A 25,500-nucleotide genomic window follows, 5' to 3' on the forward strand; every position below is an offset into this window, starting at 1 on the left:
CATCCAGTATTGCCAAATGCTGAACCAAAAATCAAATGGCTACCTGAGGTGTAAATTAAACTAAAACAGGCTTTTCTTCAAGCTTTTTTAAGACAGTTTTGCCTTTTCATTTAGTTGTGTTCAGAATTTTTTTTTATTTTAAACTAACTAGAATATCTTTCCTATAACAGCTAGAACCCTAAGCTCAGAAGCCCTAACAAGCCAGGCTCCTCTGTCCATGGGATTTTCCAGGCAATGGTACTGGAGTGGATTGCCATGTCCTTCTCCAACAAGCTATAGGTTATGTTTTTGTTTGTTTGTTTGTTTCATAGCTTTAAGTCACGTTACCTTGCAGAATTAATCTTTTGAGACAAAAAATTGTCTGCTTTTTCTAGGCATAATGAAACACTTGGCATTTCTTAAACTTTTTTTTTTCAGTGAAAACAATTGAATTGATTCAGTGATTTTTGTCTAGAGTCAAAAGTTTGCAAAAACTGATTCCTAATATATGTATATCACTACCTAATTGGTTTCTCAACGTGTGATGCCTTCCAGCTGTAAGATTCGCCTCACAATACTTACTGATGAAGTCAACAATGTCATTTAGATCAAATTTTAGCTGCCACAGCACGTGTGCTTGCTGTTGACAGGAAACCTACAGAGAAGAAAGAGTGGCACCTGGTGATAGGTTAGCTATATTTAACATTTCACAAGTGAAAACAATGTTTAGTAAATTAATTCCCCAGGACTCTGCAGCTGCTATTTCAAGTGGTGGGTGCCGTTGAAAGGGAAGTTGTAGTTGAAAATTCAGTTGAAGTTTCTGTATAGCATCTATTCCTGTCGGTTTCACAGTCTAAACCAGTCTTTCAGTTTAAGCCAACATTGCCTAACAAAATAGTATCTTTATGACTAACTTTTTAGTCTTACCAAAAGTGAAAAATATTTTCTGATTCTGTCAGTTTATCTTTATCTTTAAGACAGTTGCTGAATTTAGGTGTTTGCTTTTCGAATAAGGTTTCAGAAGTTACATTATGCTTACAAAGTAACAGTTAAAGACCTGTAGGGTCTTCCCGGCTTCCTCGGTGGCTCAGATGAAACCCTTCCGTTGTGTTGTTTTTTGAAGTCACACACAGACAACACAATTCTCTGCTTTAAAAAGCTGGTAATAACTTGACCACATATTAAGAAAGCTTACACTGGTACAGCCTGCATATTCAACGTTAGCTTCTGTTGATTCATGCTTCCACATCCAGAAATTGGAGTTTTCTATCTCTTTCCAAAGTAGGGTTTGTTTTTTTTTTTTTTTTTTTTAAACGAGCTGCTTTCATTCATGTCGATTTTGTCTTTTGAGCAAAGCATGTATGTTCCCCTTGGTAATACTTAACATGTTGTTTCAGTTCAACAAAGTACACGAGCTTTTCAGGCTCCCAATGACGTTCAGTTAATTATATTTAAGCACTAGTTTTCTTCTTTCTGGGGCTTCCCCAGCGGCTCAGCAGTAAGCAGTCTCCCTGAAATGCAGGAGACTTGGGTGTGATCCCTGGGTTGGGAAGATCCCCTGGTTCTTGCCTGGAAAATCCCATGGACAGAGGAGGTTCATGGGCTACAGTCCTTGTGGTCACAAAGAGTTGGACACGACTAAGCACCACCTCAATTTATTTGTTCTGGTTTTTTCTTCAATAGATTTACAGTCTGAACAACAATTAGACTTAGCAAATCCATATAATTTTTATATTACATTAAACCTATAATCTAAAAAATACAACCTACTGGGGAGGGAAAAAAAAAACAAATTTTCTTTACTGTTTCCAAACAAATATCAAGCATTTTCATCAATATTTTCACTCATTGTAATTATTTTCAGTCTTTATTTCACCCTACACCAAGAATTTTAGTTCAGATAATACTCAAAGCATAGGTTTAAGCCCATAGAAATGAAAAGTTTGGTGCAATGTAGGAAAAAGAATAAGCTGGAGGCATTTAAGGTCCACCTCCCCTTTTCAGCTTAAGAAAGCAAATTCTATGGCAACAATTGTTCTGAGTTTTATCTAAGAAGATTACATTTTTATATTTCAATTAGTCTGTGTGAATTGGTGTTTTGTATTCTGTTTTGTAAAGTACTTTTACTATTGTTACTGCTTCCATTAAAAAAAAAAAAAAAAAACACTGTTGAGCCTGTAAGACAGCATTGGAATAATACATAAAATAATATCGTCTGTACTTAATACTTATTTATCACATTAAGCATGATTTTTTCCTGAACTCTTAGAGTCCACTTTTTAAATATCAATTTTCCCTAAGAATGAACTTATATAAACTCAGAGATTTAGAGACCTGTGTTGGAAAATATTTTTGCTGCTAACTTTTTATAACACAGCAAAGATACTGTGATTGGAAAGTCCCTCTTGCCATCCGTTGACAAGCATTTAAGTGTTAACGTTATGAGTAAGGGGATTTTCCCTTTTGGATTTCCAAGCTAAAAAGTCCTTTTTCAAAGCCGGACCTGTAATCCATTCACCTTTGGCTTGCAAACATACCACAACTCCTGTGTTAAATCTTTAAATACCTACAGCAACTCCTTTAAATTATGTTCAAAGGAAAATGATAAACATCATCTAGTTTGTCAATTCGACCACATCCGTGCAGTCTTTAAAGTCAAGCTTGTCATTTTCACAGGAAATGAAAAAAAAAATTGTTAAAATACAGGTATCAGGCATTAGCTAATTTTTTCACCAGAGAAGTAAGTGGGAGTTAATATGTACAAAAGTTGATTGCTGCTCTTGGCACTAGTTAACTTTTATGAAGAATCACATGTGCTTAACATAATGAAAGGCTTCTTAATTTTCTGCAGTTCATATGCTCCATAGTTGCTGATTTCAACAGCAATTCTCTTCTGATGTAGTCTGTACTTTGTTAAGATGACTATTATGATGCCTTATAAGGTTTGTTAATTTTAAATTTTCATTTGTAGGGCATTTATATACATTTTCCTGTATAAATTTTACTCCTTATAAGCCTGATAATTCAAATATTTGATAAAAATTCAAAAAATTTTTTTCAGAGCTAATGGGCATATTCCTTGTGTATCAAATCTAGACAAATAAAATATTCAGTGATCTGGTTTCCTAATTAGATCACACATTAAAGTGGGATGTGTTTAAAGCAAACCAAAGTAAAACCAAAGGATTACGGTTTTCTCAGGGTATATGCCCAGTAGTGGGACTGCTGAGTCATATTATAGTTTTATTTTAGTTGTTTAAGGAACCTCCAGAGTGGTTGTATCAATTTACATTCTCACCAATAGTGCAAGAGGGTTTCCTTTTCTTCACACCCTCTCCAGCATTTATTGTTTTTGATGTTTTTTTTTTTTTTTTATGATGACCATTCTGACCAGTGTGAGGGCCATTTGTAGCGATATGGACGATCCTAGAGTCTGCCATATAGATTGAAGTAAGTCAGAAAGAGATAAAGCAAGTACCACATATTAATACATGCGTATGGACTCTAGAAGAACGGTACTGATGCACCTATTTGCAGGGCAGGAATAGAGAGGCAGACGTGGAGGACATACTTGTGGAGATGGTGGGGGAAGGAGAGAGTGGGACGAATTGAGACGGTAGCATTGACATTTGCAATGTCAATTACACCTTGACTACCATGTGCAAAAGAGATAGCTGGTGGGAAGCTGCTCTATTGTACAAGGGGCTCAGCTTGTTGCTCTGTGATGGTCTAGGCAGGTGGGATGGGGGAGGTTGGAGGAAGGCTCAAGAGGGAAGGAATATGTGTATATGTATAACTCATTCGTCTTGTGGAGCAGACACTAAAAAATTTGCAAAGCAATTATATTCCAATTAAGAAATAAATGAAAAGGAAAGATTGTTGTTGTTCAGTAGCTGTTATGTCCAATTCTTTGTGACCCCATGCAACTATAGCATGCTAGTCTCCTCTGTCCTCCACTAACTCTCAGAGTTTGCTCAAATTTATAACCATTGAGTCGGTGATGCTATCTAACCATCTCATCCTCTGTTGCCCTCTTCTCCTTCTGTCTTCAATCTTTCTGAGCTTGAGGGTATTTTCAAATGAGCCAGCTCTTCGCATCAGGTGGCCAAAGTGTTGGAGCTTCAGCTTCACCAGCAGTCCTTTCAATGAATATTCAGGGTTGATTTCTTTAGGATTGACAGCTTTGATCTCCTTGCTGTCTCGGGACTCTCAGGAGTCTTCTCTGGTATTACAGTTCGAAAGTGTCAATTCTTCAGCACTCAAGCTTCTTTTTGGTCCAACTCTAACATCTGTACATGACTGCTGGAAAAGGCATAGTTTCCGCTCTCTAGATTTGTCATAGTTTTCCTTCCAAGGAGCAAGTGTCTTTAAATTTCATGGCTGCAGTCACCATCCTCAGTGATTTTGGAGCCCAAGAAAATAAAATCTGTCACTGCTTCCACTCTTCCCCTTTCTATTCACCATGAAGGAAGAGACTAGATGCTATGATCTTAGTTTTTTGAATGTTCACTTTTAAGCCAGCCTTTTCACTCTCCTCTTTCACCTTCATCAAGAGGCTCTTTAGTTCCTCTTTACTTTCTGTCATTAGAGTGGTGATAAGCAAAGATATGAGTTGTTTTACATCCCTCTTTGCTAGTCATGCTTCTGGCTTATAAGTAGGATTTGGGGAATTTCCCTTTTGTTGGAGTGTTAAGAAGAGATCATATTTTTTGCTCAGTAATAAAATTTACAAATAGTGACGAAGCTTAAACAGTAGTAGTATCATTAGAGGAAAGTGTATCTATCATATCACGAATATTATAATGATGACATTGTTTTGTGCTTTCTGAAAATTCAAGCTTGAAGTTAAGAGCACTTCAGTAAATAATATCCAACGTCCAACTCAGAAGACTGATTTCTCAGATTTCTTCTAGTGGGTCTCTGTTTGGTAACTTGAGGATCAAGCAGTCTAAGACTTTTGTAAGCTAGGTTCATAGATATTTCTTTGTTAATATATAGTGAAAGTCACTCAGTTGTGTCTGACTCTTGCGACCTCATGAATTGGAGCCTGCCAGGCTCCTCTGTCCATGAGTTACTAGAGACATTTGGGAGGTCCCAATTACTGAACTTTCACACAGTTTAAATTGTAAGCCATTGCTAGACTTACTTCCGTCTATCTCAGCTTGCAACTTGGCTGTTTCGTGTCTGACTTAACCTCTTTTAGTGCCTTGCTGAAAGGGGTAACCAACATAGTTATCCAAGAGCAACAAGCTATTATATGTAGAATATGACTCAGGTTATTACAGACCACAGTTTTAGCAGATGCTATCCTGTATCATGCCAGGAGTCACCAGCTTTCCAGGTAGCTGTATCTATTTTCTCATTTTCCATCATTTAACTTAGCATAAATGCATATATTTTTATGTAGCTTCTCACATCTGTCAACCAATTTCTTTAGTAGATAGGGGATAGGCTAAGCTTCCACAGAAGGGAAACTTTAAAATACAGTGGGTCACAGGGAGCTCTTCTTGGTGCTGTGATGACCCAGAGGTGTGGAATGGGTGGACGGGTGCAAGGCAGGTTCAAGAGGGAGGAGATATGCGTGTACTTACAGCTGATTCACGTTGTTGTATAGCAGAAACTACCGCAACATTGTAAAGCAAGTATCCTCCGATTAAAACTTTTAAAAAGTTCAGTGGGCCGGTCAAACAAGTTGGAAGCTTATTTCTTTCTCCTATAGGAATATACTTGATCCACTCATATCCTGTTTAAGAAAACTAACTCAGATGACCAAATCCAGCTATACTTGGGTTTGGAAACTTGGACATGTTCTAGTTGAGCATCCATGTCCCCAAGTAAAACTTGGAAGATTCGATTAGGAAAAGAGAGAAGGGATGAAAAAACACAGAGACAGTGAGTTGTCCCTGCTGTACAAGGTCCAGTATTCTATCTGTCCATGTTTTCCTCTAGTATAGCCATCCTGTTTCCAGGGTTCTTGAGCTTGGAGGGAAACTTTCATAAGTACATATTGCTGTAGCTTTAACATTACTTCAAATAATTACAATATGCACATGATTTGGTAAGTGTCAATAATTTTATTGGAACGATCAGTCCTTTAATAGAGCTAACTAAAGTATAATTCCAAACAATTTCAAGTTTCTTCTATGCACCTTAACTAGACAATACTGAACAAAATAGATGATTATGGATAATTAATGAAGGTTGGCAGAATACTATCAGGCTCGGGAAAGTCAACTCATTTCAATAGTATTTCATTTAATAAACTATTTTTCTGTTTGATAGATAGGGGGCCTTTTTCACTCCACATATAGGTGTATATAGTGTATATCTACTTACAGAATCATTGAAAAACTATGTGTAAATGACTTTTTAAAAATATATTTTATTTCCTATAGTATCAACTTAATTGGTGGGTTTAATTACCAAATGCATCTCTTTATAAATGATATTACCTCATTATTGACCAGAGACGCGTTCATGCATCTTTTGTTTCCTGAACATTATTGACCAGAGATGGTTCAGTTTCACTTACATAACAAATGGCTTGCCACCGGCATGAATTTCTGCAAAAATCCCCCAGTCAATAACGTGTCACCAGTCCTTGGATGCGTTGTCGTTAATGGGGAACTTTGCTTGTATCTCAAATGCAGGAAGAACATTCTTCGTTTCCTAGATGCCGAACGAGACGTCTCCGTGGTCAAGAGCAGCTTTAAGCCTGGTGACGTCATACACTACGTACTGGACAGGCGTCGGACACTAAACATTTCTCAGGACCTGCACAGCCTCCTGCCTGAAGTTTCGCCAATGAAAAACCGCAGGTTTAAGACTTGCGCTGTTGTTGGAAACTCGGGCATTCTGCTGGACAGTGAGTGTGGAAAAGAGATCGACAGTCACAATTTTGTAATAAGGTGAGTTTTTTTCTGTTGCTAAAATGTGTACTTTCTTAAAAGACCGTTTACTTAGGACTAGAACGCTGGCAGAAATATGTAAATCTAATATTAATAAATTACTGAAAGCTAAACCTAGCATTCATCGACAGTATCTTTATCTGTGTAGTATCCAAATTTACTTACCCTGAAATGTCAAATTAAAATTATCATAACATTGACAGAAAAGGCGATCTTGTAGCAATAATTCACACCAGCTTGGTTTTTTAATTTTTTTGGCCAAATGATAATTATATTACATATAATACATAGAAAAACTATTTGCTAATAGATGTAATTACTTGTTATAATTTAATTTATTTAATTGTTTATTTTTATTACTGAATAGTTCTTCTGTATATAATTTATATTTATAATTATTCTTTTCTATTAGTGAATGAATTAATTCACTTAATTGCATTTATAAGCCATTTATATTCAATAAATTATTTTACTTATTCACAAAATTATGAACATTACTCTGCAATGATATAACAGATGTAACTTAATTTTACTGTTTTAATAATGATTATTTAGCATATTCTAGGAATATACTGTAGCAAATTTATATTTGAGACCCTGGGCCAAATTGATTTCATCACTTTTTATATGTAGTATTTGTGAATGTTAGTATATTTTGATTTTTTAGTTTTCTCATGGAATTAAACATAGCTATTTGTTTTTCATTAATGTTCAACAGATATTTGATGAATCATGTGTTTGGTTAGCTTTTGACTAACTAAAAGAAAGACAACCGTAGACTTAGGATTATAATAATGACATAGATATTAATTAGCATTTTTTAATTTTGTTATTATTTTTGAATAGAGTTGTTGGTTTTTTATTTCTTCATAAATACTTGCTAAATAAATGAAACGTATATTGAAATATGAAATACGGCAATATAAAGATAGATAGGAAAGTATGCTGATTTGCCATGTTGACAAATAGCTTGAAGTCTTGAAGCTATGCAGGAATCCTGCTTGTGGTAGTATAGATCTTGAAAAAAAAATTTTTTTGAACTATGGTATTAAAAATAAATATAAATATTAATATAAATAGGCCACAGGTTTTTAATAAAGAAATAATAGCCATGAAAAATCATAAGAGAACACTCAGGGAATACAGTTCATAACAATGAATATTGCTACGAACATTTTGTATAACTATCTTACTTTGCTCAGTCACATGAAGTGTTAGTGATTGATTTGACATCAGTTGACCCTTTAAAACCCTGAGCTTTTAAATCGATTGAACTGAGAGGGAAAAACCCTGTGAAAATGTAGGTATACAAACAAAATTGTGTCCAAAGAGGAAACAAATTGTTTGATGAGGGAATGCTGGTCGAAATGGAAGCAATGAGCTTAAGACATTGAAGTCTGTATGAAGTATGGTTGGGAAGAAACAGTAAGGCTTCTAGAATTTCTGAAGAGATTAAAATCAGAGCTCAGATAAAATGAGGAAGAAAAGATTTTAGAGTATAGTAGAAATTTCAGAAAGTAGATAATTTGTAAAGATGATTAATACTGGAGGGATACAGGATTCGAATGTGTCCTGTATCCTTATTAATAAGGACTGACTCTTTATTCCTACATCTCTTTAAACTTCAGCATTGAGACCTACATAATGCACTGGGTTCAACCTCACCTCTAACTCTGAAATTAAGATTGTAATGTCAGCTAACACCTCAACCAGAGCACATAATTGTCTCTTCTTTTTTTTGTGGTGAGAATAATTAAGATCTTGTATTTTAGCCACTTTGAAGTGGGTAGTGCGGTGTGGTGACTATAGTCACTGGGCTGAATTAGATCTCTTGAACGTACATGTTTGTTGCAGGTCGCTCACTAACGTTTGAGGGTTCCCCAGGTGGCACTGATGGTAAAGAACCTGCCTGTCAATGCAGGAGACATAAGAGACGTAGTTTCAATCCCTGGATCGGAAAGGTCCCCTGGGGGAAAAATGGTAACCCATTCCATTCTTCTTGCCTGGAGAGTCCCTTGGACAGAGAGGCCTGGTGGGCTACAGTCCATGGGCTCGCAAAGAGTTGGACGTGACTGAGCGACTTAACACACTGATGTTTGAGCATTTGCAAATGTAGAGTGTTTTTAGGAACTGAACTCAGAAGTTCTTTATACTTTCCTCAGCTATGATTATTTTAAAAGCTTATTAACAAGAACACCATATAGTGGTCAATCCTTAGGGTCCCTAAGTGTGTTATGGTCTTACCAAGAAGTATAAAACACTGAGGATAAGCATTTCAATGAAGGCATAAGATTATTACCATAATTACTTTTTTTTTTTTTTTGCTTCTATTTTACTAGTTTCTGAAACTAGAAGCTGGAATGTTCTACATTAAAATATGTACTAGGAAAGTGTAGCCTACGGATGGGTTTCTGATTTCCCAAGAAAAATTTCGGCAAGAATACATTTAACATTAGAAACAGGTAATCCCTGCAGCAAAACCTGTTTTTTTGGTCGTAATATCTAGTTTGGAAACCCATTCCTTTGAGTCTCTTGGACACAAGAGACTTCAGTGACACATTGTTATACCAGACCTCCACCCTTCCTAAAACTCTAATCTTCCCCTGGCATGTGGCTCGTCATCTGTGTGCATCTTCCTTCCCCAGGTGTATGTGACCTTTTGTTAGTGTGCAGGTGTCTGTTCTACTCTAGAACAGCAGAAAGGATTTTTGCTTTAAAACTCAATCGAAGCCCCATTCCTTGAAACGTTAATAGTTTCCCATCCAGGTCAAACTGGTTAAAGTCACAAATTTTAGTAACGAATTTTAAAAATCTTCCAACATTTCCCATCTTCTCAGAGCTATATGGTGTGTACGTGCATTTGCTTAGGTATATAGTTTTAATTGGTTGTTTGCCTGTATTGCTCCCAGTTTGTTTGTTTCTCTTTTCTTCTTGTTAGATAATAAGTTTGTTATGGGAGAGACAACTTATGTCTGAGCTCTTACCAAGGACACTGTTAGTTCAGTGACCCCTCAAGGATCAGATTCACCCTGGTATTATGTTCAATTTGACCTCTGACATGAAGCAAAGCATTCTTTTTAGATAAAATATTCATTCAACATTAGATTTCAACCTTTGTCTGTGTTTTTTCTGAAGGTGCTGTAGAGAAATGAAATGCTGTCTTCTTTGTTTAATGATGTACAGAATGCATTATTACATGCAAACAGGAATCTCTTGCTCCAAGCAGGTGTCCTGTTGAGAAGGAGAGCAAGGTGCATGGCATAACTGGCCTGTGAAGTGTATCGGTATTTTGGGAGAATGTTATTTTTAATGTCCCACAATATTTTTAAATAAGCTGCTGCAAACTGCTCATGTTAAGTGCCTGCACGCGTAGTGATAGGTGTGCATAAGAATTGAGACACACACACACACACATTGTCATGTATTTCTTTTCTTAGAAGAGATACTCCCTCAGGGGCTATTTGTACTAGAAGTTAATCAATTAAATTAAATGCTGGGTTTGCAGGGATGTTACACAAAATGGGAGTTCGATCAATATCAGGATGCTTAAAGGGGAAAAAATGAGGGTCAGAAAAATCAAAACCTTACTCTGATTCTCTAATTACTAAATATTGAACTGATTTGTAAAATCTAGGTTTTACATGTATCTAAAAAACAGAAAAATGGGCAGAGAAATATTTTTATTTCTTAATAAAAATGCCTAAAATCATAATTCAAATATTAGCATTATGTCCACGTGTGCTACCCTTAAGACCCCTAATCTGTAATTCCTCAATCGGTGAGTACCGTGCTGCAAGAAGGAGGCCAGGACAGAGCACAGGTGGGCAGTCACTCACTCAAATTGAAAATACCTCGCTTTTCTGGACTTGAAATCCTGTCTGAAAGGGAAAGTTCATTAAGGATGATAAAGTTCTTGTGATGTTAAAGATCTTGAAATATAGCTCCAGATAAGCAAAAATTCAATTTAATCTGGCACCAGTGTGTCAGATATAAACCTTCTCTCACCTCGTAAGCATTAGAAACATTGTCCCATTGATATTAAATTCTGTATTTTATATCTGGATGGCCTGACATGCTAAATATTGGAAAGAAAGAGAGAAAAAATCAATGCTTCAAAGGAAGACTATTACCCAACATAGAGTCCAGGATTTCAAGCAGAATTCATTGTCTATGATACGGGATAAAGTTGTATACCTTTCTATACTTTAGTTTTCTAATTTAGAAACTGATATTATTGTATGAACTGTTTCTCTATTCCTGGAGTGTTACACCTAGAGTGATGAATTGTCACTGCACAATGTCAGTGCTAAATTTATCCTATATACTCATCTAAAGGTATGCTGTAAAATTTCAAGAATTTAGAGTTTGGAAGACATGCATCATTTATGTATCAGATTAAGTAAAAGAAAACAGAAGTTCCCTTCATGCAGTCTGTTTAAAAGAATCTTTAAATCCTTTCCTGGGTCTTTTTTTTTTTTTGCTTTGCTTTGTGTTAGGTATAAAGTTATTTCAACAGTTCATATCTTAGACTAAAGAATATACCTCTTTAGTGGTCAAAGTTGGATTTTGCAAAATGATATTTAAACTGCTTTTCAATTGTCCTGCAGTTTTTGAATGTTTTCTCATTTTTTGGATGCTTTAGTCCCGTGTATATTTACAAAAGTACATTATAATATTTGTATTGTCTATACTCAAGAATCTCATAGACTTAACAAGAGTGGTTTTCTTCTCTTTTTTTCTGCCACTTTATTCTTTTAACTGAAGGATAATTGCTTTACAGAATTATGTGGTTTTCTGTCATACATCAGCAAGAATCAGCCATAGGTAGACCCATATCCCCTCCCTCCCGAACCTTCCTTCCATCTCTCTCCCCATACCACCACCAAGAGTGGTTTTTCTAATGAGAACCAGAAAAGTAAGGTATTTCCTAAAACTAACCCTGAAAGGTGCTGAAAGACCATCTTCCCTGGTTCTTCTCTTCCCCCCATCATGGTGTGGAAGCGATCGTGCATTCTTTCCATTTTCTGGGCGTGTGCGGATGGTAGGAAATGGCAAGCATCTGCCAGGGCAGGTTCTTCATAGAAGGACAGCGTCCAGCCTCATCTAAAGTAAACTGAGCCCGCAGCATGCTCTTTGATGCCATATAGGGGACACTGAAGTGAAGTCAAGTGAAAGTCGCTCAGTCGTGTCTGAGTCTTTGCGACCCCACGGACTATACAGTCCATGGAATTCTCCAGGCCAGGATACTGGAGTGGGTAGTCTTCCAGGGGATCTTCCCAACCCAGGGATCGAACCCAGGTCTCCCACATTGCAGGCGGATTCTTCACCGGCTGAGCCACAGGGAAGCCCGCAGGACACTGAGGGAGGAGTTAGTAACAGTTACAGTTCGCAGCTGACACGGTCTGACCATCAGCTGCCAGTCCTGTGTCCGCGTTGTGCTTAAACAGAGATGTTAGAAGCAGTGAGTAAGACTTAAGTGATTCGGACATGGTTAGCTAAGAGCCGCAAAACACTTTGTGGTGGTGTTCTGGCTGCTTGGGATTTCAGTTCATTTTGTTTATTGATTGCTCTCTTTCCACCTTTCATTTACCCATTCTGTCTTGTCCCTGTCTTCCCCTCGGATAGACAACTTTGCTCGTTTTTCCTTTGTTAATCATTATTCTCAACTCCTGCCATGGTTGACCAGTTCCTTTCTAATTTCCTTTTCATTAATGTTTTTGTTTCCTAAAAGCACAGGAACAGCAAGGAAAGATCACTTAAAATATCCCTTTAAATGTATACATATTTATATAAAGAAATCTTTGTCATTCAGATTGAGATTCTGAACTAGCAGCCTTGACATCACTTGGAAGCTTGTTGGGAATACAGAATGTCAAAACTTGCAAAAGGCCTGCTAAGCCAGAATGTGCTTTTGGTCACCGTGCCTTGGTGCTTCTTCTGTACATTAAAGTTTGATATGTACTAGAATTCTCAATATGGCTAAACAGCGTGCTCTACAGAAGCTGGCACTACCCAGTAGTCTGATTTATGTAGCCTGTTATCTTCAAGAACCTAGCACCAAATCTGATACATTGAGGCATGTGCTCTTTATTGAATGAAAGAATTAAGGTAGGACTTGAGAAACTTTTGGTTTGTATTCACATTTTATTGTATTAAATTTATATACTACTGAATTTCAAAGTTAATATGTAAGAAGAGTCATATATAAGGTTATTTATGGTCATTTAAACCTTTACAATTAACAAGAAAATATAGAAATATGAGTAGTATAATGAAATGTACTAGATGTTGGGAATCAGAAAAGCTGGGCTTCTGACAATTACTAGATTCATTATGTTGTACACCTGAAACTAATATAATATTGTATATCAACTATAATTTAATAAAAAATAAAATGGAAAAATAAAGCCAGAAAATTAATATTGCACAAAATATCTTAATTTCTAAATATTATTATTTCCAGTGTCCAGTGGCAATGATAATAATAGACCTATAATTTCAAAGTGATTTTCCAAGTATCAGATGGGAAATATAATAAAGACATGTATAAACTGTAAATCTAAACTAATGAAGAATGATATTAAAGCATACCTTGCTTGAGTTAAATGTCATAGTTGAAAGTTAAATTTGTGGCTGCATTTTCCAATAGCCATGACCATTGGCTGGAAGTGCAGGTTATCTCTGTCTTACGTAAACAAGAAGTCAGACCTTCCCCAAATTTGTCAGCTTTATCAACCATGTCTACAGTTGATACTGAATAACATATGAAATAATACGAAGACACAAGAACACTACTCAAGAGTGTCTGTAAAATTTGAGTGTATACAATTAGAAATAATTGTAGTGAAGAGATATATTTCTTCAGGAAACCAAAGTAGAAGATAAAAATGTTTTACTTTATGATGATCTAGCTTCCTAAGAGAAGGGATGAGATGTTTCACAAAATGAAAAGAGGGAAGAACTGACTTGCATTGACTGATCCCAATGTATTTTTATAACTCAATCAGTGTTTCTTTCTCCACTGGTAGATAATTTATGGGAAACTTTAAATCATTCTCTTTGACCTTCTATAAATGCTAACTCTTTTATAGCAAAATAGAATCTTTTCTGAGATAAAAAATTATGCTTGCGTTTCCATGTGTTCACAAAAATGGCCTTATTTTTTTTTCCTTCCACTTTCACTGAGAATGTTTGTCATTAACTCAAGTGTGTTTTAACTGCAAACAACTAATTTCTGGTAGTGAATCTGATACAGGCATTAGAAAGATTTTTTTTTTAATTCTTATTGATTAAGATAACCACATTATATTTTAGAAATAACAATGTTGATTATTCAGTATGTTATTCATATTTTTGATCTATGAAATTTTATGGTTTTCAAGAAACTACCATTGTTATTTCTATTGATTTAACCTTAAAATTCATATTCTAGGTAGAAATCAGAATTTCTATTTAATTCTAATTAGTTATGGTTTTTAAAATTAACTTAAAACTAAATATGGAATTTTTGTGGATTGTGATGTGAGCTGGGCTTCACTGGTGGCACAGTTGGTAAAGAATCTGTCTGCAATGCAGGAGACCTGGGTTTGATCCCTGAGTTGGAAAGATCCCCTGGAGGAGGGCATTGCAACCCATTCCAATATTCTTGCCTGGAGAGTCCCCATGGACAGAGGAGCCTGGTGGGCTATAGTCCATGGGATCACAAAGAGTCAGATATGACTAAGTGATTAATAAGCACATGTGATGTGAGATAAGACTCTTTTTTCTTTATAATCATGTGACTGCTTGGATGAAAAGATTTAATCCAGAAGAAAAAAAAATTAATGGAAGTAACAATGAATTGACAAGCTATTTTTAAGTTTTAAAATGTTCATCTCATTTTCTAAAAATGCAGTATTAAATACAGTTTCTTGTGTATCAATCCAACAAGGATATTTAAAATTCTTAATACTCAGCACAAAGTTATGTTGATATTGGGACTCGTATGAAATGCTTTTAAAAATGAAAACTGATACAACTTTTCCGAAACTCAGGTTGACAGCGTCCTCCAAGCCTTAAGAATAGTAGATTGCTTTATTTACCATTTGCAGTTCTAGGAATCTACCCAAATGTGGACACCTATTTAAGTATAAATGCATTTTATAACACAGAGCAAGAAAAGGATGAGTAAATCATAGTACATGTGGATGATACGTCATTCAGCACATGAAAAAGGAATCTCAGGCAGAGATGAGTAAGCACAAAGACAGTTGCTTTCAGTGGTCTTAGGAGAAGGTGGTGTTTGGGACTCCTCTGCTCTTAGGTTCTTAATGAGACACGCTGTGGAAGGGGAAATGGCAAGGAGTGCTGGCCTTAAATCATCAAGGGTTGTTTCACATGAAGGTTTCACATGATATCCTATAGTCCAATAGACGGCCTTGCAGTTTGTTGGTTTATTTATTTGTTCTTGTTGGGGTTTTGTTCTTCCTATTGTAAGCAGAGAGGAATTTAGAGGTAAAGAAGCATCAGCATATTTGCAAATGAAAAGACTGTGATAATGAATAAATCAAAGATAAGAAAGAAAAAGAGCACTCGGTAAGATACTAGAGGAGGCAGATGTGATGAATTACAAATCACAGGACAGAGTAAGATGATAGACTTTGATGGTAAGAGTCATACTAATGTAAAATATGGTGGGGATCATCCTTCCCAGACGCCAGAGAAGCATTAGCAAATGGGCAGCTCACCATTTCATAGATTTTCAAAATATAGCTTCAGTTTTGGGGTTAAAGCATTTGCTACTTGCCTACCAGCGTTCCAAAAACTGAGATCATGGCATCTGGTCCCATCACTTCATGACAAATAGATGGAGGAAAAAGTAGAAGCAGTGATAGATTTTATTTCTTGGATCCCAGAATCACTGCAGATGGTGCCTGCAGCCATGAAATTAAAAGATGTTTGCCCCTTGGAAGAAAAGCTATGTCCAACCTGACAGCGTATTAAAAAGCAAAGACATCACTTTGCTAACAAAGGTCCACATAGTCCAAGCTATAGTTTTTCCACTGGTCATGTACAGATGTGACAGTTGGACCATAAAGAAGGGCTAAGTGCCAAAGAACTGTGGGGTGTGTGCTTTGAGCTGTGGTGTTGGAGAAGACTGTTGAGAGCCCCTTGGACTGCAAGGAGATTGAAACAGTCAATCCTAAAGGAAATCGACCCTGATTACTCATTTGAAGGACTGATGTTGAGCTGAAGCTCCAATACTTTGGCCACCTGATGCGAAGAACCAACTCATTCGAAAAGACCCTGATGCTGGGAAAGATTGAAGGCAAAAGGAGAAGATGGCAACAGAGGACGAGAAAATACTGAAAATAGTCTAAATATGGAGATAATGAGAGGTAAAGTAAGAGAGTGATAGTGGGGATAACATGGTAGAAGGCAGTTTAAGAAAATCAAAGAATATATGAATTGTATAAACTATGACTCAATGGACGTGAATTTGAGCAAACTCTGGGAGACAGTCAAGGACAGAGGAGCCTGGCCTGTTGCTTAGGGTCTGTTACATGGGGTTACATGGGGTCACAAAGAGTCCAATATGACTTAGAGAATGAATAACAACAAATAATTCATGGAAAGGGCAAGTAATAGTGAGCATGAATATGCCATGTTTTAAAACGTAACATATTTTTGGATGGCAGAAAATGGATCTTGAATAATCCAAATTGGTTTCTATTGGTTCCTCTGAGAAAGTTAGGCTTAGGTTCAGTTCAATTCTCTGGCTCAGTCGTGTCCAACTTTTTACCACCCCATGGACCACAGCACGGCAGGCTTCCCTGTTCATCACCGACTCCCGGAGCTTGTACAAACTCATGTCCATGGAGTCGGTGATGCCATGCAACCATCTCATCCTCTGTCGTCCCCTTCTCCTCCCGCCCTCAGTCTTTCCCAACGTCAAGGTCTTTTCTAATGAGACTTAGGTTAACATACCACATTCTCTCATAGATCAGAGAGTCTAAATGACTTTCCTGAGTGTACACAGTAAGTTGAAGAAGGAAACAGTAGAACTTTTTCCTCTAATACTCAGAGTCTAATACTTTATTTTAAAATGAAGATTGGAAATGCTTGTCTTTTTGCATATTTGTTTATTTGCTGGCTGCACAAGCCTTAGTTGTGGCACGTGGGGTCTTCAGTCTTCGCTGTAGCGTGCAAGTCTTTAGATTACAGCATGCAGACCTTTGGTTGTGGCATGTGGGATTTAGTTTGCTGACCAAGGTTTGACCCCAGACCCCCCTGCACTGGGAGCGCAGTCTTAGCCACTGGACCACCAGTAAGTCCCTGAAAACGTTTATCTTTTTAAATTAGAAATAATCCTGTTGCACTAGAGTGTGAAGTTTTTGGTTGCATGTTTATTCTGAAGTGTGGAGACCAGTGAGAAATTATCTTAATGAGGGTATATTTCAAATTTTGATGACTTAACATGAAAAGCAGAAGAGGGAAGGCCATTTTTAATGTCTGACATTTCCTCGAGGCACCAGCGTCTTCAAAGGCTGAGCTAACAAAGCAAATTGAACAACAAATAAAATCACACACGCAAAAGCTGTGTGGATGGTAGCTATATATGGCGATCATTTCAAAATATGTACAAGTATAAAGTAACCATGTGTGTCTTAAACGTATACAATGCTATATGTCAATTATGTCTCACTTCCCGGGTGGCTCAGCTGGTAAAGCATCTGCCTACAATGTGGGAGACCCGGGTTCAGTTCCTGAGTTGGGAAGATCCTCTGGAGAAGGAAATGGCAACCCACTCCAGTACTCTTGCCTGGAAAATCCCATGGACGGAGAAGCGTGGTAGGCTACAGTCCATGAGGTCTCAAAGTGTCAGACACGACTGAGAGAGACACTTCACTTCAATGCTACAAAAAAAAGCAAAAAAGCTTAAATAAACACCAAAGCAACCTTATAATGTTTAGCATTTTCTCCAGTTGTGGTCTGTGGATCATCCAATGAGAATTCTTTTCTTTTACTAAGCACTTGCTGTGTGCCAAAAATATGTCAAAATATTCTAGAGACAGATCATAGAGGAGGAGACTCATGACCTTTTCTCTCAGATAATCAGATGTGATAAACCCTTAAATAAGATAAATCTGGTTTCAAGTTCCATCTTTTCCATCCAATTTATTTTCAGTTTTCTAAACCCCAGTTTCTTTATATGTAGTATGATGAAAATAATCTCTTTCTTCCCTTTTTCTGTGGGTATAGATAATATGTGTGAAATTGTCTAGAATAAATTATATAAAATTATATCTGTGACCCAGATACACAGAAGATGTAAATATTTGTGCTTAAATGGTTGTTGTTGCTCAGCAGTACGTATTCTCTCATGAAGTGCAGTTAAAATAATACTCTTCAGAGAGTTCAGAAACTTGGATCCCCTGGCTGGCATTGCCTCTAATTATAGCCGTGTGACTTTGAACAAATACTGTAAACCATTTGGGGCTTCAGTTTCCTAATATGCCAAATCTAGCCATTGAACTAGATGGACTCATAAATTCTTTTCTGGCTCTAAAAGTCTGTGACTATCTTCTTATGATTCAGTAGACAACTTTGGAATAGAGCCTGTCAACTTGCATTGTGGTTTGAATTTTTTCCCTTCTGGTTGTCATGTTCTATGAATAAATTTCCTTCTTATCAATCAACTTGTATAAATAGCATTCTCTGCTTAATACTGTGTATCCTCTAATCTGGTTTTCTGTTTCCTCTGGGCCAGGAGTATTGCCTTGTCTCCTGATGTATGCGTGCCAATGTTAAGACCTAAAATCAGGGGAAGGGTTTTACTTCTCAGACAAAGAAAAATAAGACTAAGTTTTTGTTTCTTTTTAATTTTGATTGAAATATAGTTGATTTACAGTGCTGTGTTAATTTCAGGTGTATAGCGAAGTGGTTTAACTTTACATACATAAACCTTTCCCTTTTGATAACTAAGTACTGTGCTTAGTCACTCACTCGTGTCTGACACTTTGCTATTCCATGGACTGTAGCCCTCCATAAGTTTGTTATTTATGGATCAAGACTAAGTTTTAATGATTTATACAGATTATTCTAAGTGTGATGAGGTCAGGGCCTTGGGAAGTCACCATATGTACAAAATACATGAGGAACTGGTGAGTAAAAGTACTATCAAAAGAGAGAGAAATTGTTTCACAGCAGTATCACTTAGTACAGTTTTGGGAAAGGACCCTGACATTTTTCTGGGAGATAAGACCTCCCACTTCTCATATATACTTCACTCAGTTCAGTTCAGTCGCTCAGTCGTGTCCAACTCTTAACCACCCCGTGGACTGCCGGGCCTTCCTGTCCATCACCAATTCCTGGAGTTCACTCAAACTCACATCCATGGAATCGGTGATGCCATCCAACCACCTCATCCTCTGTCATCCCCTTCTCCTCCCACCTTCAGTCTTTCCCAACATTAGGGTCTTTACAAATGAGTCAGCTTTTTGCATCAGGTGGCCAAAGTATTAGAGTTTCAGCTTCAACATCAGTCCTTCTAATGAATACCCAGGACTGATCTCCTTTAGGATGGACTGATTGCATCTCCTTGCAGTCCAAGAGACTCTCAAGAGTCTTCAACACCACAGTTCAAAAGCATCAATTCTTTGGCACTCAGCTTTCTTTATAGTCCAACTCTCACATCCATACATGACTACTGGAAAAACCATAGCTTTGACTAGATGGACCTTTGTTGGCAAAGTAATGTCTCTGCTTTTTCATATGCTGCCGAGGTTGGTCGTAACTTGTTTTCCAAGGATCAAGCGTCTTTTAATTTCATGGCTGCAATCACCATCTGCAGTGATTTTGGAGCCCAGAAAAATAAAGTCAGCCACTGTTTCCACTGTTTCCCCATCTATTTGCCATGAAGTGATGGGACCGGATGTCATGATTTTAGTTTTCTGAATGTTGAGCTTTAAGCCATTTTTTTCACTCTCCTCTTTCACTTTCATCAAGAGGCTTTTTAGTTCCTCTTCACCTTCTGCCATAAGGATAGTGTCATCTGCATATCTGAGGTTATTGATATTTCTCCCGGCAATCTTGATTCCAGCTTGTGCTTCCTCCAGCCCAGCGTTTCTCATCATGTTAAATAAGCAGGGTGACAATATACAGCCTTGACGTACTCCTTTCCCTATTTGGAACCAGTCTGTTGTTCCATGTCCAGTTCTATGTGTTGTTTCTTGACCTGCACACAGATTTCTCAGGAGGCAGGTCAGTTGGTATGGTATTCCCATCTCTTTCAGAATTTCCCATCTATTTCACTGGCATCCACCAAGATTCTTGGAACTACAGCTTGATTTATGCCATTAATGGAATCTTTTTTCAGAATACTAGAATTCAACTTGGTACCCAATGTTTATAGTGATGGTCTTATGGGAAGATTTGCAAGTGTCCTATATTTGAAAAGTAATTTGGCTTCTGTTCTTGTTAGTGTTTGTGTGTGTGCATGTTTTTCCATGTAGTGAATACCAATACTATTTTTAAATTGGAAATGAGAACAATTTTAACTTTGAAAATTATCTTAAAAACCTGAGTTATAGATAAGATGAGTGATAAACAGGGACTTAGAACATTTGGGGTCATGTTATAGCTCTATCACTACCTGAGAAATCTGGAAATGTTTCTTTAAACAAATACATAAAACTGCAACTTATAGATTTTATAGCCTGTTTCTTTTAGTATGCTGTCTTGAGTGCCAAGTGTAGTGTGTGGGGGCGGGGAGAAAATGAATATGTATTTTAGACAATGACAATCATCTGCATGCAGTATTGTGCAGTAAGTTTTGGATTCATAATGTTTTAGATACAAAGTTGGATTTAAATCCCAACTCTGAAGGTTCATAAACTGAAACGATTTTCTTCATTTGTAGAATATGATTACTTACTTGTACTTAATTATTTGGATGTTCTGTAAGTTTGAATAACAGATATGTATAGTATCTGGCATAAGGTAGAATATGATAACTCTTATTATGTTTAGTGAATTATATAAATGATCAGACTGAACAATGTCAGGAGCATGGTGATCCTATAAAGAGGTGAGAGGGACTTTTCTATTGTGATTAATAATTGTTTAGAAAATAAGTCCAGAGTTAGGGTCCACAATTATTTTGTAAGTACGGAAATCACATTTGGCACAAATATATGTCTCCTAAATAACAAGAAGCATTTACTTGAAGTTTTAAATGGAAGCAGTGACTCCATTAATTTGTAGTCATATCAGCAAGTATTTCTTCATTCAACTAATAATTATCAAGCAGCCACTAGATGACAAGATCTGAGGGATTTCAGTCGGTATTCGGGATATAGGGATAAATTACATGGTCTGTTCCGTTTGAAGTTCACAGTCTGATGGAGGAGACAGTCTGATGGAGAGATGAATAACAAAACAGGACAGTAACAGTAATAATAACAGTAAAAATGAAACTAAGAACATAGCATTGCTGCCAGGTAGACAAAAGGAATTAATTATAAAAATGAGTGAAACTGAGTTTTAAGGCTGTTCAACCTGGGACAGGAAAATAGCCCCCCTTTCCAGGAATGTTGTGTTTGTATGAATATTCTTGCCCCTACTCTTGGCATACACCATCTTATCGAAGGATAAAAAGCATGGATATGCTTTTCATTCTTTTTAACTTCAGTGATTGAGATTGTTAATAATAACCCTACTTACCTTGTAAACATATACATACAAATGCCTTGTCCCTCAGTTTATCTTTTCAACTTTCCTAGGCATGATCTTCTGTATGTAACTTAAGAAAGCTATTAACATTTGGAATGTATTGTTTGATTCCTTTAATACAAAGATGTTTCCAGTCCATTCTTTAATTATCTGCTGAGATTTCAGAGTCTTGGGTAATTTTAATGTATAATAGACTTTTAGGCATATCTCAACATTTTATCTGATGTTTAACAAAGAAACAGAACACTGTCTTGGTTAAAGGATAACTCAAAGTATCAGTTATACAAACCATGGACTGAAACTGTGAGACTTTAATAAAAGGGAGAGGGGACCCCACCAGTCAGTGAATGCTAAGCAGCATAGTTTCTTTTCTCCACCTATCATCCCTGTGTATTCTCTTATGGGTACATTTTGACTTGTGAGTGTTTTTAAATATCAGACTGAAAAATTATCATCGGCCTTTAGAACTCCTCTAGCCTTACCTTGCTTGTTTCGAATAATGATGGCTTGGTACCTAGAAAACACAGGTCACCTAGAATAGGTGCATCAGTGAAACAGATTGCATTTCTTATTGTAATGTAAATAATTCCAGCTAAAAAGGATGATTGTTTTCCAATTTTTGTGTACTTTAGTTAGCACACCTTCTGACGGTTAAACATTTTATCAGCTTCAGAGTTTTCAGCTTAACACCTGTTTATTAGTATGTTTGGTGTTCCTTAATTCACTTTCCCAAACACACACTGTATCGGCTTTCTAATGAAACGCCTTTAACGTATTTAACAGAACAAACATGTTAAAAGTGAAAATTGAAGTGGTTGTACAGAGAATCAGAAGATTTAGTGCAGAGCTCACGAACTGACACCCTTGGGGCACAAACCAAGTGGTAGTTTTGTTTTCTTCGGCATTTATCATCATCAGCCCACGAGAGCCTGTCCCTTTTAAATGGGGAAATAGCCCCGCAAAATTGCCCATTTTTCAGAGTTATGTTAACCTGTGACCCAGAGGCCTGTGAATTTTCAGGACTTGGTTGAGAGCCTCAGCAGCACGCCTAGAAGACTAAGAGATCAAGTAACCACTGTAAATTAAACAGGTTCTCAATTCACATACACAGAGTAACCGACATTATTATTATTCTTGGCTTAACTAATTGCATTAAAGAAATAGCAACCCTACACAAGCAACTAAATGTAATGGAGTTCCATACGTGATAGAATAAAGATAAGGTAAATGTTTTAGAGCAGTGCGACAGAAGCAGTCGGTTCTGCCAAAGAAAACACGTAAAGCATTGCAACGGACATTAACCTTTGGGTTTTAGGAAAAGATAGGACGTTTTGAGGTTGGAGGCTAGAGTGTCTTAGAGAGGGAGTAATTTCAGTCAGAGATGTTCATCATAGATAAAGAGACACAGACAGAGAACTACATGGAGTAGTCTGATGCCATTGGGATACAAGACAGGCAAGCATGTAGAGAGAAAATTCTGGAAAGTAAGGCTAGGGGCAAGTTATGAAAACCCTTGAACTGATGTCACTGAAGGTTTTTGGTTGGGATAGTATTGTGATCAAACATGCTTATTAATCGGAGAAGGTGATGGCATCCCACTCCAGTACTCTTGCCTGGAAAATCCCATGGACGGAGGAGCCTGGTAGGCTGCAGTCCATGGGGTTGCGAAGAGTCGGATGCCACTGAACAACTTCACTTTCACTTTTCGCTTTCATGCACTGGAGAAGGAAATGGCAACCCACTCCAGTGTTCTGGCCTGGAGAATCCCAGGGATGGCGGAGCCTGGTGAGCTGCCATTTATGGGGTCACACAGAGCCAGACACGACTGAAGTGACTTAGCAGCAGCAGCAGCATGCTTATTAATAAGATGATACCATCCTTGAAACAGACAGATCAAGACGGAGTCCGGGTTTTATAGAACTGGTTAGAGCAGTGTTTTTCAGTACTGCTTAATAAATATTACAGTAAGAAATACAACTTACATCATGATATCCTCCTCCTGTTGCTTCCCCAGCTACTGTCATTAATGCTACACACATGCAAACCTGAAATAAATTTCCGTAAGATGATGTGCATGGAGCACTGTCATGTTCTGTTATAATCCATTTTATTTTCCTTCATCTTTAAAAATAAAAATTGCAGATCAATTCATGATTCATCAGTTGTTATAGCTAAGTAATAATCAATATGAAAATTATTCCAATGATAGTTCAAATGCACATGGTGGTGCCTAAGCTTTGGAAATACCGATAAGAATGAAGAAGAGAGAACATACTAAGGAGAGATTTTCTGACACGGATTTTTAGGGCTTTGTGATGAACCAGATATGGAAGATAAAAGAATTGTGGAGATCAAGTCCTTTTAGTCAGTCAGAATGTGACTTTCTGCTAAATGGAGATAAAGACCCACTTAGAATAAATATGATGCAATTAATGTGAGATGGCCTTGGCCTGCCTTGTGATATTAGCAAATGAAACATTCATTTTTATCCATGCATGGTATGATACTTTTCTGAATGCTTGGTGAGCATCAGAATACCTGACTCTTCTGAACATTATATCAACCATCTTTCCAGGACCATGTGTCAAATAGATTATATATACTAAGTAAGAAATCATCTTTTAATCTTGGATTATACTTTCAAAACAAATGAAAAGAAAAGTACATTTGTAGTTTAGAATGATATTTGTAGTTTAGAATGACAAGTTTTTGTCTTCTTAAACAAGAAAGTTGTGTCAGCATGATATGACTGTGACGAGTTTGCTGGTATCGTCACTAAATGTTAGAAAATTCGGGTGTGTTTCCCACCACCAACGTAATGGTCACATGGTACTTAGTTCATTAACACTATGAATTGCAAAGATAAAATGTTATCGTTTTTCTGCCTCGGTTTTCTGGCGTGGGTGATTAAAGTATCAGCTGTAATATTTCATGAATGCTGTTTCTTTCCTTTTAATGTACAGCATAATTTTTAAGAACATAAATTCCATGCTAAATCAGTTTTTCCCTCTGTAGAAAAAATAGTAACTGCTCAGCAACCACTGATAAATGGAGTAGTTCAGTTCCCTGACTAGGACAAGAGGGCTGAAAAATACATCCTAAGAATCTTGCTTGGTTTTCCTTGTCTTAAATATTTCTAGTAATGAATTTTTACCAGAGAAAAGGAATTCCTCAACAGGAATTTTTTTGCCAGAATTTTTCCTTTATACCCCTTTCAGAAAAGTTAAAATGATCCTTCACTTTTAATTGCAGAGTATTTAGAGTGTATGCTTAATATTCATTTCATATGCATTTTCAAGAAACTTGCATATATAATTCAAATCAATATTAGTCTTGCAACTATATATATTCACTTTGTGAAAAAGAAAACAATCACATGCATGGAAATTCATTTGATTTAAGCACAATATGTTCATTCTTTTGGCATCCCTTTCCTTCTCCCCACCAGAAAAAAAACCAAGTTTTATTGAATAATATCTGTGCAGTTGTAGCAAATTTGCCAAATGGGTGATGCTATTTTGATTTGGAATGATGTAATCTAAGATATTTCTTTGTTACGTGGATTGTTGTCTTCTAGAATGAGTTTGATTTTTTTTTTTCAATTCTGTGATTTCCCTAGAAATACTATGACACTGTTTTCCCACCCTTGCCAGTCATATAAACAAATCTGGGTTTGTGAAAAGAAACCTCTTTTCTACTTAGTCACTTGGTCATTTTCATGATATGTGTCATTTGCATTTATTTCTGTCAACTTGAGGGTTTTATTCATTGTTACCAGCAAGCATGGCGCACGATGTGTGTTTTTTGTGTTCATCTACCATACTGAAAGTTCAAATCTGCAACATGCTCCTTCATCTCCAACTCTTACGCTTTGTCTGCTACATAATATTATACCCCATAT

General features: G+C 36.8%; 1 protein-coding gene across 1 annotated transcript in view; it reads left to right on the forward strand.

The window, feature by feature from the left end:
• The window catches only part of ST8SIA4 (ST8 alpha-N-acetyl-neuraminide alpha-2,8-sialyltransferase 4), a 106,194-nt gene that overhangs the window by 11,322 nt on the left and 69,372 nt on the right, over positions 1–25,500 (forward strand). The window contains exon 3 of the mRNA XM_005683461.3: positions 6,630–6,887. Within this exon, the coding sequence (XP_005683518.1) occupies positions 6,630–6,887 (258 nt within the window). The remainder of the gene's footprint in view (positions 1–6,629; positions 6,888–25,500) is intronic.

This window comes from Capra hircus, chromosome 7 (assembly GCF_001704415.2).
Source record: "Capra hircus breed San Clemente chromosome 7, ASM170441v1, whole genome shotgun sequence".
In the NCBI taxonomy this organism is placed as follows: domain Eukaryota; kingdom Metazoa; phylum Chordata; class Mammalia; order Artiodactyla; family Bovidae; genus Capra; species Capra hircus.